The sequence below is a fragment of the Haemaphysalis longicornis genome, unplaced genomic scaffold (genome assembly GCF_048455015.1).
Source record: "Haemaphysalis longicornis isolate Haplotype H1 unplaced genomic scaffold, Haemaphysalis longicornis Haplotype H1 scaffold_4, whole genome shotgun sequence".
Taxonomy (NCBI): Eukaryota; Metazoa; Arthropoda; class Arachnida; order Ixodida; family Ixodidae; genus Haemaphysalis; species Haemaphysalis longicornis.
In genome coordinates, this window is record NW_027526361.1 from 88864029 (window position 1) to 88878823 (window position 14795).

Here is a 14795-nt window from a genome sequence, read left to right on the forward strand (position 1 = left end):
GAAATGCACAGAAAACTTTTATCCTTGCATTTTTTTTAACCAATCCTCAAGAATTAAATGCCAAGAGAAAGGCGATGTTCAGTTTACAAAACACAGTAGTTACCGGGAACCCGTTGCGTTGATTCGCAACGAGAAATAAAAAGGAAACGTTTTACTACATCTGCAATAGCGCAACTTTATTTGCCATCTTTAGGGTTCGTAAGCGACCTTATACGCAAGAATGCAAACACATCTCGCTGTTGTTGGCACGTGTTAGATTTTAAATGGAACGCAAATGGTCGACAGAGCAGCCGTAACAGAAAATTTATGCTCACTCTGAGGTCCCAAAAGCTTGGTTTGCACACTGTAAACCTGCTTGTTACTTTGCGAGAACCTAGCTAAACATGAGATGTTGCTTGTACTGCGTACGTTGACAATTCAATTCGCAAGTTCACTTGCGACGAAAGCCGTAAATCAGTGATCCGACACCTTTATTCAGCAAACCTTCCTTCAGAGTCGCTAAAATTTCATTTGAAGAACCCGTTAGAGCGCTTATATTATATCTCTGCGCTGATCAAAATTCAGTAATTTTATGTTGCCTTTCGAACACACAAAAATATCGTAAGCTCTTAGAAAGAATGTCGGGGCAGGTTGGTGGTGTTACCATTTCAGGGCATCCCACAAATGCAAGAATGCGTCATGCTACCACTGAAAGCGATTGAGATTGTCGTTGTAAACTGAATTTCAGAAATGGAGGCTTCATGATTTGTTTCTGCTTATGCTTTTATTGAAGGCTCAAAGCCATAGTCTTGAAAGATCGAGCCTGCTACGAGCCACGGCGTACGAGTTCATTTTCACTATTACGGTCATTCTGCGATTCCCGATGGGTCGTCGCTTTTTTGGCATAGTAATGAAAACTTGCGGCCGCTTCCATGCTATAAATTGAACGTTGAGGAACCGAACTACAGCATACCACTCTTGTTTGCGCCTTTCGTGCGAACATACGGCGGGAAAAAGGCACGAAGCGCGCCCACAGTGTGCATTCTTACGGGGCACTCAGCGGAGCATCAACACTATGAGCGCGACGCTGTCGCCACCTACATGTCGATTTCGCGGCGAATAGCCTACTGAGCGGGAAAGCAAGTGCCAAGCACATGTGCTGAGTAGTGGGGAGAGGGAAAGCGGGCACCAAGTGCAGTTGCATCCTGGGCGTGGTTGAGGGCCCTTGCCGAGCGCAGATGGGCGGAGTCAAGGGGAAGAGGAGAGGATTCGGCCATTTGGAGAGCGCGCTGCCGAAAGATGGTTCGGAGGACCGCGCGTAAATACACGAGTGCACTTGGCGGTCATTTCTCGAATCTTCGGCAAATAGGTAAAGTCGCACGCACTCCGCACGAAAACGCCAACCGTACAGAGCGCCAGCGATAGTCGGTGCGCGAACGGGAATCGCCCTGTGGCCTTTGATAAGTTCTCTGAAGCTTAGACTTGCAAATATGGAACGCCGGAAGCTTCGTTTTTAACATCAGCGTTCTGATGTTAAGTCAGTGAAGATGGGCTATTTTTTCCCTAACAACCAATCAAGCCATGCAGGGTATATGTCAGTAACGCTGTCGTAGGAATGACAACTTCTGGTACTGAACACCATCGTGGCGTGGGCAATGACATCACACGAAAGTGTGCTGGAGTATTACACCGTGCCGTTATAAGTGCAGAGAGAGTGGTTACTCGGCCATGCAAAAGATGCGAGTATTGCACACACTTCCACCTAGTCGTTTTTTGAGGGGCCATACAAGTAGGATATGGCGTTCAGCGCTGTCGAACTACTGTCCGCCAGGGTGTAAACTGCGAACTAAATCAGAATTCTTACGTTTCGCATGCGGAACACTTCGGTTAGATTCCAACTGGCGACTCTGCTGAAATGTCTTTGGTGGGTACATTTATTTCCTTTATTTAGTGATGGTCCAGAAACACAGTTTGGCATGCGTACAAATGGACAGACCAGGATATCAGCACTTCGATGGCACTAGAATAACTTTTTCTTTTATTACCGTTCAATCATTCGGGTGCCGAAGCTTCATTTTGAGGCCTTCGCACTGCGTATAGTGCGGTTGTTTTACTGCAGCCTTTTCCTGGCGCCAAGCGTGATGTTCTTAGCACTTAATGCGCCAAGCCCATTTTGAAATTCCAGCGGCACCTGGAAAGAGAAAAGACAATGCATGACTGGAAGACGGTGAGAGAACGAATAAAAGTGTATTCAGGTTCAAAGGTGGGCTTGTATTGAAGCTTCAAGGAGACGACCTTAGTCTGAGAGGCCTCGAGTGCGGGCGGAGGACGCAAATAAATCAGTCGCAAGTTATATCCAAGCATTTCAAAACTGATTTTCGAAGAATGTCAGGACTGCGCTCTGTGCAAAGAAATGAAGTGAATGTTGTTAAAGTCAGGTTTTGCGTGTCAGCGTGCTGTTCATTACCACGCGGTTTTACTAAATTTCTTAATGTCCGCCTTAGTGCATGATTCACCAGTACACCTGTAGTTGTTTAAATGGAACCCGTAAAAAAGCCAGGAGATGTGAATGACTCATTACGTTTACCTAAAAATAACAAATGAAGGAACAATCTAATTAGTGATCTAATTAGCTTATTACATTTCACCCCGCTAATTTTTTTAGGTTTAATTCGCGCGCTTGCTAATGCGTGAGCTGCTTTAATTTTGCTGTATAAACACCATGATCTTGATTTTTTTTTAACAGCTACGCTGTTTTACAAGCCGGAAATTCGCCATTGCAGGAAAAACCACCAAGAAAATGCCTAGCGCACGTGAGCGCGTGCCTCGCGGGGACCGCTGATTCCCCGGCTCGCACACTGGCTGTATCAAAAAAAAAAAAAAAAAACGCCAGCGCTAATGCTAAGGATGAGAAGACAACCTGCTTGGGACAGGTCACCCCGGCCGCCGCATTCTTTAGAAGCTACTATGGATAATTGGAGACATGGCTGTGAGTGTGCAAATCCCGTTAACGCTGCCTCGAGTCGATTGCGAAGTATCCATTCGCCGTGAAGATGACGACCCCTTCAAAGCATATGATGACGATTACTAGCACCGCAACTATGCATATAAACAATGGTACTGAAACTTAACTATGCGTCGGGCAATACTCACCTACCCCTGTCCCCTCAGGTGTGCCTCAAAGCAGCGTTCTGGGCCCCTTACTTTTTTTTAATATTTATTAATGACTTACCTTCTCACGTAACATCTTGCATGCGACTTTTTGATGATTGCCTAATTTACCGGAACATCAATACCACTAGTGACCATGTAACGCTTCAAAAGGACCTAAATGCTATCAGCGTCTGGTGCAATCCGTGGTAAATACCTCTTAACTTGACCAAATGCCAAAAACTTTCTTTCAGCCGAAAACGCGGTAACTCTAGTTTTTCGTGCTTCCTAAACAACCGTTTAATTATTCAGGCTTTAAATTATCAATACCTAGGCATGCTCTTAACGGCAAACCTTTCATGGTCCACCCGCATTAACGCTATATTCGCTAAACCTTCACGATCATTGGGATACTTACGTCTAAATCTGCATGATGCTTTGTCTAACATTCGTCAACTAGCCTATAAAACTTATGTATTACCACAGCTAGAGTTAACTTCTTCCATTTGGTCTCCCTGCCAAAATTATTTATTTGACAAATTAGAAGCAGTGGCGAATCGGGCTTCACGGTTTATAACCAAATCATATCACTTCAGCTCAAGCATAACAACAATAAAACACGATCTTTCACTAGAATTACTGCACCTGCGCCGGCAAATCTCTCTCCTGTGCATTTTTCACAAATACATTCATAGCACCAGATATTCCCCAGTGCGCACTATAACCCATGTTTCCACATCGCGCAGATTATTCAACCAACGTGGCTCCGCGCGCATGTACGGCACTACGAAGGCATTTAATTCATTCGCTCTTCCACGTGCTATCCGCTTGTGGAATGATCTTCCTCATACCATCGCGTCGGTGACTAACCCGCAAATATTCCGTCATCACTTGCAGATCCATTTTTCAGATTAAACAGGAAGGACTCCGTTCGTATCGGTTTTTTCTTAGTTTCGCATTGTGTTTTAACTTCAATTCTCTTGGCGTTGTGATGATGATGTGATGAAGTTATTTTTTACACTGCTTACTTGACTTGTTCATGTCCGTATATGATGACTAGTTATTGTATAAAATTTGTTCGTTATTTTGGTGTGATTGTGTCTACAAGCTCCCTTACCCAATGCCCTGCTGGGCCTGAAAGGTACTTTGAGATAATAACAGCTTCGCCATTCAAGTATTTTTCGTGATTGCACGCTTCCCTGAATTTTTTTTCTGTGCTCATCGTAATAGCAGGAACCAGAGAAAAGAGGGAAACAGGCAAGGGAAAAATACGGAGCCCTACTCCATTTTTCGGATGTCTCAGTTTTCTCAGTTTTGGAAGGAAGGAAGGAGGAATGCCTTTAATGATGAGGAGAAGTCAGCCTGGCAGCGAGCTTGGCTTGCTACTCCACTTGAACATGAGAGGTGCGAAAGTTAAAGGAAGCGAAGACACAAAAACTCATACAGACACTATAAACACAGAACACAGAAACTACAGACACAGGATTTCGTTCAGGCCGGAGTCACGGAGAAGTGACACCAAGGCCCGTGTACTCCGTGTTGCCGCGGCAGTTGACAGCCATGGGCCAATGGCGTCGCAAAGTTTCAGTGCTGCAGCAGCACGCAGTCACAAAGTCGTCTTCAAGGTTACCCGCGGGGTATCGTAGCGGGGACACACACACAGTACATGTTCTATGACCTCACGAACACTGCATCCGCGATAGTGAGGGGAGGCAACTAGGCGCATCTTGTACAGGTAGTGGCCGGTAGAAGCGACGTTGAGGCGGATGCGTTGAAGAAATGCTTCGTCGCGCTTTCCCAGGCCCCACGGAATTCGGAAACTGCAGGCGGGATCAATTACGTACAACGGCTGATAATTGTTTGATCCATCTGTCCATATTGTGAATTGTAACTGCCGCGCCACGGAGTACGAAAGTGTCGCGGCGTCACGTCGAGAGAAAGGAATCAGGATGATGACCTGAGATTGGGTGGGGGCCGCGCAAGCTGTTTCGTCGGCCACCACATTCCCATTCACCCCACAATGTCCAAGTAGACACTGTAACACTACCTCGTGAAGCAAGCTGGCAGCCTGTGTATGCAGGGTGTGTATTTAATGGGCCAGTTGTTCGCGCGGAAATGATGCCAGTTGTTGAAGCCCCACCCGTGAATCTGTGAAAATCACCCACACAGAAGGTTCTCGCCCAATAATGTACTGCAAAGCGGAGCGCAAGGCAGCAAGTTCTGAGGTTGTCGATATTGTTTTGTGGCTTAACCTGGCCGTAATTGTAGTCCGCGTCGATGGAACCCAGATTACAATCGCAAATGAAGGGGCCATTACCGATGCAGCGATGTAGATATGCTTGTGGTTACGGTAGCAATTCCACAATTGCTCTAGAGTCAAGTTCTTTAGAGCTGGAATTGGCAACCTCGACTTATTGCTGATGCCCGGTACTGTGGTGACAATCCGCCAGGGGGAGTATATCCAGGGCGGGAGATGAAGCGCCGCAGGGTACTTCTGACACAAGGGTGGTAGAGTGTCTTGCACCTCTAAGGCGGAGCTAGAGCTCAGCGGATGTCCATGGGCCCCAGTCGCCAGCCGCAAATGTAGGCGAAGTTGCTCCCCTTTGATGAGTACACTGGGTAAGAAGTGCCTTAACTCTCGTGTGGTCCCCAGAATAGAAGTTATCTTCTGAAGGCCCAGACGAAACCGCAGAGCTCGGGCCTGAATAATTTCTAACAGCATTGTGTTAGCCTTGGAAAGAGGACCGAGTGCTGGGAGGCTGTATCGGAGCAGTCCTTCGCAGAGTGCTGTATAGAGACATGGGAGGGGCCCAATAGAACATCCTCCTGGGCGGCTGGTCAGCATGCGTAACACCTGAGCAAAGGAGCCCAGCTTTTCTTCAGGAGACGAACGTGAGGGGACCATGTCACCGACCTGTCAAGTGTTACGCCTGCAGGAATCGGTGAGAGTCCACGAAGGGTATAGCCACCCCTGCCGCTGAAAGGTAATAGCGGGAGACATCACACCTGGTGAAGGCTATTGCCGCACATTTCCTTTCCTAGCCGAGATTTCGAGGTCGCGTCTGGTCAAAAAGTCCGCTATTGAATTGGTGGCTTTTTGAAGGCGGGCTCGTAACACTCGCTTGTTCCGGCCACACCTCCAGATACAGATATCATCGGCATAGAGCGATATTTCAACAGTATGAGGCATGCAATTCTCAATTCCAATGAGGCTGATATTAAATAGGGTTGGGCTTAAAATGCCGCCCTGTGGCACACCTCGCGTGACATTTTGAGAGGCTGTTTGTGAGAGGCTGAACATAAAGACGGATCTGTCAGACAAATAATCAGATATCCACGCATACATGCGACCTCCGATGCCTACCGACTTTAATGCAGATCTTATTGCCTCATGTGCCGCGCAGCCAAACGCAGCTTTAAAGTCGATGAACACTGCTAGGGTGATGCGACGCTGGGCTTTTGCACTCTTTATGTCATTGACAAGGGCAAGCACGTTGTCGATGCTGCTGCGAGACTGTCTGAAACCAGTCATCTGTGGGGCATACACGTTTCGCTTTGTTAAGCCCCAGTCTAGGCGACCAAGGACCATTTTCTCCATCAGCTTCCCCACGCAGCTCAAGAGTGCAATGCGCCGGTAAGATTCAATTTCCGTAGGGATTTTGCCGGGTTTGAGTACAGGAACAAGGCGACCGCGTTTCCAGCCGGGTTCGAGGCTGCCCATTTCGCAGCTGTGGTTGTATGTGCCGAGAAGGAAGCGCTTAGCTTTGTCTCCAAGGTGCGACAAAGCTGCATAGCTGGTTCTATCTGGACCCGGGGAAGAAGCCTTGTTTACGGAAGACAAGGCAGCAAGTAGTTCTGCCATTGTGAGTGGCTTGTCCATAACAGTCAGATTTGTACAGGGCACAGACCGCTGTCAGGCTGGCCGGTAAGATTGGAGCAGACAAGGCTGTGACTTTGGCGCAGAAATCTTCAGCGACGTCTACATCACGGCGGTTCTGTCGCAAAGCGATAGATTAGAAAGGGTGCAGAGCAGTAGGCGGTGCCCGTAGGCTACGTACTAAGCTCCAAATATTCGTGAGAGGTTTTCGCGGGTCTAGTTTTGAGCAGAAAGACTGCCATTCCCGCTGAGCCAATTTCTTCATATGTCGCTGTACGTGCCTCTGTGCGCGTCTAGCGGCTTGTATATCTTCAGATCTTGGCATTTTGCGAGCACGCCTTTCAGCCCTGCGACACATCATGCGGAGCCTTTGATACTCCGCATCGGTCACAGAGAACCTTGAGGGTAGACGGAAAAACTTCAGGGACCTTTAGCCCGTGTCATGGCGTTTATTAGGTCGCTGTACGATTCCAAGTTGCCATCGAGCTCCTCAATAAGAGCAGAATATAGAGACCAGTTTTAAATATTAACAAAGTATACCAGCATCAATATTACGATTCATATTTGTACGTGTTTGATTTTTGCATGCTGCGTGATATAATTATGCCAAATTTGATTTCAAATGAAACAATCTCTAAAATACCAAACAATGATAACAAACAACAATATGTTGTCCGTCCGATTTCTTTTACGTTGATCCAGTTCTACAAAATTTGATCCTAAACTATGCCCATCCATTCACTCGTGACTATGCGCTTGCCTCCTTGAAGGCAAATCGTAGCCTCCAGTAGCCAGTAATGCTGCTGGGACTGACTCACAGCAAAAGCTGTCGAAAGCTGATTATAAGGGTGCCTTTTTCGGCGTGTACGTCTATGCATTCCGGTGTGTCCATGGCCACTATCAGTGCGCATCTGCCTCCGGGCAGAAGTCACACGAATGAAATTCTTTGTTAAGCTGGTAACTCCTGCACATCGAACCCAGGCCCCCTTGGTGCTGAAGCTCAAATAGGCAGTGCTGGAACAAGCATTAGCTGCTAAGTACTTCTAATAGCAAATTTTGTGTTAGAGTTTCGTTGTCCTCTTTTTAAGCCCAGGACGCTGGAGAAAAATGAAGCATGACCTGTAAGTTGCCACCGCAACTCCAACTAGCAACATTTAAACCACACTTCGTTGCTGCTCCAAACCCAGAGCAGAATCCGCATCTTGCAGATTTGGCGACTGGCTGAAAATGTTCATGGCGGCCAAGGTAACCCGAATTCTACTTTTGATATCAATTAATTCAAAGAGTTCTTAACCCACTTTCCATTTATTATATATTTAAAAATGTTTTTTTATACGAATCACTCCTCCACGCTGTACTGTTACCACAACGTACGCAATTTTTCATTGCCAGTTTGCAGGTTTTTTTCATTCTTAAAATTTGCACACTCTAACATAGGGTCCGAGAATAAAATTATAGACTGCAGTGTCTTGCCACATTAATTATTAACGCTGCCAAAAAAATTATTCATCCGAAGTGCGCATGAGGGCAAATAGCGCAAAGCTTCATGCTTCAACGAATTTGAGGTTGCGCAGAGTTTTATTTTGGACCCCCATAGAATCTAGAGTTCTGGTTCGGATAGTGGAAAGCAGTGCAGGGCCGTGTCATTTTTCGGTTTGTATACGGACAGCGATGCACACCTAGAAATGGAGCAAGGAACTGCAAAAACGTACGTACTTACTTTCGTCTTTTCTGTTCGAATCAGCTGCACGTTACGCACAGTGTAAAGCAAGCACGTCTTGATTATTTGAAGCGCCAAGCGCATGCCGATGCAGTTTCGTGGTCCAGCTCCAAATGGCAAGTAAGTGTACGGTTGGATAGAAGCCACGTTTTCATCGTCGAACCTTGAACACATAAGAACATGTATTATGATCTGCTTCTGTTACTACCACTCGATTAAAATGATCCTGGTGTTCCCTGGTGCATCCCTAATTGGCACACGAAGTCAGCAACACTGCGGTAAAGTTTACCATTGCCACAACATCTACGCTATTTTGTTAGAGAGCAGTTGGAGAGACATACTGCTGCTAGCAGACACTCCAATGAAAAGCGGCGGAAACGAAAGCAGAAATACTCGAGTGGTCGCCTAGAACAAAGCGAATATTGGTATTTACTATTTGGAGCAGGATTGCGCGATGTTGTTTGTCAACGCTGCGCCGTAGTAGAGCTAATTTCGTGGCATCAGATCTTTATCAACGCTGCAATACTGCTCGCGCGCAGGCACCTAGGCGTTTAATTCTCGCCTCAGCTTCCTGATCGACGAATGTGACATCGTTGTCATGATTCATGACCGATACCTCAGTCACGTCTGCCACCCGGCTGGACCTTGGCGTGCACCGACGCGAAAACAGCTGAGTCTCCAGTTAACAGCGGACGCTTGCGGAGTTGAGGTTTTCCTTGAAGTTTTTTTTTTTCTGAAACAGTACACTACACCCTGCGGTCGCGCCTGGCAGCTACAGTGCAGGCCCTCCGGGATGGCCCATCTTCTACATTCAACCCTCAACATACTACTCCAGTGGATGCGAACACTCGCCCCATGGCCTCGTCTCATCTTTACTATAACTTCTATCTCTCTTTCGCTGACAACCATGCCTCAACTTTACTTTACTTGAGAACTTCGAGTTGGACGTGTTGTTGTAGATCCATGAAGGGATTCAAAAGGGTATTCAAGGGGATTTAAGGGGATTCAAAAAAGAACACAGGAATGAGAGCTACTAGCAACTGAAAAGCTTAATCTAGAAGAGACATGCATATATACACACAATCAAAGCCACCGTTATCACATAGCCTGCGATACAATTTACTAAAAGGAAAGATCGTGGTGATATAGCAAACAAACCCCTCCATATAATCCCACCAGGCGTGTACAAACCCAGAAATAAATGACCGAGCGCACTCTATCAGCCTTTTCCAGAAAAGTAAACTCAGCGTCTGACTACATGGCAAATGGTTGGCTGACGCATGTATTTCCTGCTTTCTTGATACGGAAAGCCTTAATTATCTCTCTTGTTGCCCGCTTTTTGTGTTTTTCAAGATTGAGCGTGTGTGGCAGCTCTGGAAGGCCCGCACACTCCTTGCAATGCATGGCTAAAGCTAACATCGTTCCCCTTTCAACGAGCTCTGATGTTCGCGCAGACGAACGTTAAGCCAACTGGCAGTCTGACCAATATATCTTTTTCCACACTTGAAAAAGACACTGTGAACAACGTCTTTATTGCGCTCCACTAATTCTACAGCGTGTTTTACTCCACAACCATCCGTACTTATTGCTTTCTTGATCGCTAACCTTTGCAGCGCTGGGTAAATTATGTCCAATGTATTTTGGCCTGGAAACACGACGCGCACCTTATATCTTGAGGCCACTTTCGTTGTGAGGTACCATGGATGTATGAAAACAAATGCATAGGTAAGACTGGCCGTTGCCTTAACGTTCGCCTTCACGAACATGAGAGCTCGTTGAAAGGGGTGCCATATTCAAAATTTAGCCATGCATTGCAAGGAGTGCACGGGCCGTCTGGAACTCCCACACACGCTCATTCTTCACAAACACAAAAAGTGGGCAACAAGAGAGATAATTGAGGCTTTCCGTATCCAGAAAGCAAGAAATACGTGCCAGCCAACTGTCTGTCATGCAATGAGACGCTGAGTTGGTTTTTTATTTGCATAACGAATGATAGAGTGTGCTGGGTCATTTTTTCTGGGTTCGTACACATGTGATGTTAGTTATTTCTGCGCAATCTTGGCTGGTTGTAGATCGTAATGTAGGCTTATCTGATGACGGTGGCTTTGATTGTAGGAATATATGTATGTGTGTTCAGGATTAAACTTTTTAGTTGCTAGTAGCACTCCGTCGGGTGTTCATTTCTGTCCATGTTCGCTTTACCCATAATCAATTCACTGTATTTTTCGTGATAAGGTGTGAACCGGCGATGTGCGGCTTCGCTGTTTCGAAGGATTTTTCTAGTCTACACGTCTTTCACACTCATCAAGAGGAACTTTATTCCAACCATCATCCCAAATCTCAATCTCTGCGCATTCTCGATACGTCGATATCATCCAATAAATGGCAAGAAATCAATGACATTCCAAGGAAATAATTTCTAGCTTACTGAGCGCAGACTGCAACGCCGCTCGTAGTTTTAAGATCGTCACAAAAACAGGGAGTCGGGTCGAGCTGTCCCGCTAAAAACAGTGATGGCATAGTTCTTCCGACATCATGCCCACATATACTAAAACCTGTTAGAGACAAAAAAAACGTTTGACTTACCTTTCTGGTTTAAAGGTGAGAGGGTCAGGAAAGTACTCTGGGTCGTGGTGCATAGCATAGATGGGAACAGCGATAAGGTCGCCTTTTCTTACTTTCACTCCCGTGTTCCCAAGAATGTAATCTTCACGTGGCGATCGGTCAATTCTGCAACAATCGTTTTTATTTGTGAATAAATGTCCGAAATTTAAAAACAAATTGGTTCCGGTCGCACATATTAAAGGAAAAATTTTGTTTTACTCTCACAAACAATTGTTGTGAACATTTCGTTGGTCATAATATCGTGCTTTTTTCCTCCTTCCAGGCCCCTGATGCGTAAGTGAGGTGAGGCGCTCGTTTCGATGACCACGAGACGACAACGGCCAGTAACATGCCCACGCAGTGCTTATGGCGCGAATGCGGGCTGCGGGAATTACCCTCAGTGTGGTTGCGCCGAGAAGGAAGAAGTAGCAAGTCACACCAGGGGACGACGTGCACCTAGGGGATGCGGTCACAAAGAAGGAGCAGGGGGAGGCCTGGCTGGAACGGGAGAAGGCCTGGAGGAGGGAGGAGAGCAGGATCGAGGAGCGCGACGTCCAGGTGGAAGGCTCGAAGCTCGTCGAGTTTTCGGGACCCGAGCTCGAGAGGGGTCTACCTGGCGCCTTGGCATCCTGCGGCTGAGGCGCCGCTTCTGATTCGTGAAGGCGCGCAACGTTGGGGTGTTCCGCACTTGGATTACCAGCTGCCTGCTGCATGTCGTCTACCGGCAGTTGCCGGTTGCCTCGTGCCCGTTACCTGCTACAACTTGGCACCCGGTCGGGAGCTGGTGCCGAGCAGACGGTTGCGTTTCTTCGCGAAACGGGAGTTAACCTATACTTGTAACGTAGTCTTTATGCCATCGGGTATACTCTTTCAATAAAAAAAAAAGATCGTTGTCTACGAGGATGACGGTGCGTCCTCTGCGTCGACTTCCCCGGCACCCGCAACCAACCGTCGGCCGAACCTATGACGAGACAACCGCATCGCGCTGAACCATTGGTGGCGTCTTCTCTTCGCATTTTCTTTAGAACAGGCATTTTTCAGAGTTATGTAAATTTGGCGGAGCTTGGAGTGGTTATTGGCTCCCGGGAGTAATTCATTCTGTAGTACTTTGTATTTTGATGTGCGCTGTTTGTTCGAGAACACATGTTTCTTTGTTCCGTTTCCAAGCACCCTCATCTGGTTATTGACGCTGTAGCCACTGAGTAACAAAGAACCTGTGCTTTTTTCTCACAGCAAGGTAATGCGCATACGGCGACTCCTGCTTATCGCTTTTTTTGTGCCTTGTAGTTCCCAACTTCAAGTACACTTCAAGTCAGGACATGAATAAATACGGGTGCATGCGCCCTTCCTCGTTTGCTAAATTATGGACCATTTTGCCAGGAAGAGGCTCGATTTTGTGAACACTCGCTTTTGAATAATAACGGTTTTCTTCTAACTGCACCATTTTTGCAAAGGTGCATACCGACTGCAGGCAATGTTCAATAACGAACACAGTTGAAGTGCGTCGGCAACTAGTTGCGTAGACGCGGCCGGCAGGTTTTTTGTTTCCATCACTTATTGCAAAAATAAAATTACTTAACAAGCTTTGCTCATAAAACGCCACGAACAAGTTAGGTGCTACATCCGGAAACTGTTATATCAATCACATGTCGATGACTCCTCATTTTACGGCAGCTGCTTTGTGCCGTACGCTAAAATTTCTGATAAAACCGTCGAAGAAGTTGTGCATATCTGACATTTGCTCAGGTAGAAAGACATCCCGCAGTGATAAGGATTGGTTTTAAGTCAAATTCACTGCTTCATTGCCAGATAGGACCTCAAGTTAAAGAATCCTAATTTCTACTCGGTGCGTCCCGGAAGTACCAGTAAAACTGTGGGACTGTATTGGATCCAGCGCTTCACGTGCGTAGACATTTTAACGGAATTTGTTAATTTTCGAGAGAGCGCACCGTCCGTCAGTTATACGAGCGTAACCTTGTGCTGCTGATTACAAGGCGAGGGTTCGATTACCGCCGCGGTAGCGCTTTTTCTCATGGTGGCGATAAACTAAAACACCGGTTCGCGAAATATCGACGCTTGTTAAATATTCTCACGATGTCTGAATTGATCCGAATCCCTCCAGTACGGGCGGCCACATAGCCAGTACGAAACGTGGATAAACTTAGCAGCAACCTCCAAAATTAAACAGCCATATTCAGAATGCTAACAAGCCGATACCTCCAGGGCAGTCTCGAAAACAGTGTGTAAAACAGTGTGTTATAAGGTAACAGTTAGTCGATCCCCTGAAACCGTCTTCTCAATCAGCGCGCTCTGCATTACAAGCATTTGGGAAGTGGACGAGTCTACAAAATCGGCTTGTTTATTAAAGTTACGCAATGCATACGGACACACTGCGAAAAGTACGTTTTTTTTTTTTTAATTGGTGGTGGCAAAAGGGGAGATGTGTTCTTAGATCAGGTCAAATGCCAGAGGCATTCAACGAGGTCCGCAGCATAACTTCCGGATTGTAGAGAAGACGGCAGCGGATTAGTTACCGCCGGGGGATGGTGCATCTAAAGGACTGCAACAGTGGCCCCTTTTACGCTGTCAACTCCAAATGTACTGCCACGTGCGGCTAGGTCTACTCCTGTCACCCGCGCCTAGATGTTGACTCCAGCAAAACTTTTTTCAACATAGCACTGGTGAAATCGCCTTTTTGCCCTCTTTGTGGCGTTAGGCAGGGCACTAAGCACGTGTTGTGTGCTTTTCCGCGCTTCTCGCCGGCGCGGGCAACACGAGAAGTTAATGCGGGCGAGAAATGTTTCCATAGAACACTTTTCAGGCCTTTGGACAAGTAATACAAGTGCGGTGTGGGATTTGAAAGCGTTTGCAGGCTTCCTAAAACCGACCGGATTATAGACGCCAGTTCGTGAATGTCTTCCTCTCTACGTTTTCTTGTGCGCATGCGTGTTTGTGCGTTATCTTTCCTTCTGTGTTCTCATTTAATCCTCAGCAGATATTTACCAACCATCTGAAGTACACATCCGAGCCTTCTGCAGGGCCGGCTTATTCTGTCGCATTAAAGCCTCTCTGTACCTGACTATCCTGTGAGCGAAAAGAAATATTTCTTATGGAGCCGTAACTGCCACTTGGAATGTTTGAAATGCAATGTCTGCTGAAAAATCTCAGAGGCCCACTTACCGCGTACCCGGTGGATACATGCGGAGGCATTCTGATACAACGCAGTGCAGGTAGTTCAGCTTCGTGACCGCATCTAGGCTTGGCTGATCACCCTATAAGCCAGCAAGAAAACAAAACAGAATAATTTCATAATGGGGAAAACACGTATTCTTAGGATTCCTCCACCTTTCAGTAATGTGTTTACTGCAACTAGTTTTTAAGTTAACATATTTCCATGATTGTCGGTGTGAATAATTGTTCTACTTTGTTTTCAACAACATGCGGAAAGCGCTGCGTTGCGCAGGG

The 14795-nt window shown here is 46.6% G+C and overlaps 1 protein-coding gene across 3 annotated transcripts in view; it reads right to left on the reverse strand.

Moving 5' to 3' along the window:
• Positions 1 to 1989: 1989 nt before the first annotated feature.
• The window catches only part of LOC144179004 (cytochrome P450 3A24-like), a 43309-nt gene continuing 30503 nt past the window's right edge, over positions 1990 to 14795 (reverse strand). For 2 of the 3 annotated variants that reach the window (XM_077707163.1, XM_077707164.1), the window contains exons 11-14: positions 14511 to 14602; positions 11313 to 11456; positions 8727 to 8889; positions 1990 to 2170 (exon numbers count right to left, since the gene is read on the reverse strand). In XM_077707163.1, coding sequence (XP_077563289.1) covers positions 2090 to 2170; positions 8727 to 8889; positions 11313 to 11456; positions 14511 to 14602 — 480 coding nt within the window. In that variant the 3' untranslated portion in view covers positions 1990 to 2089. Of the gene's footprint in view, positions 2171 to 8722; positions 8890 to 11312; positions 11457 to 14510; positions 14603 to 14795 lie in introns of all 3 variants that reach the window. The other variant, XM_077707165.1, reaches the window with a different exon arrangement.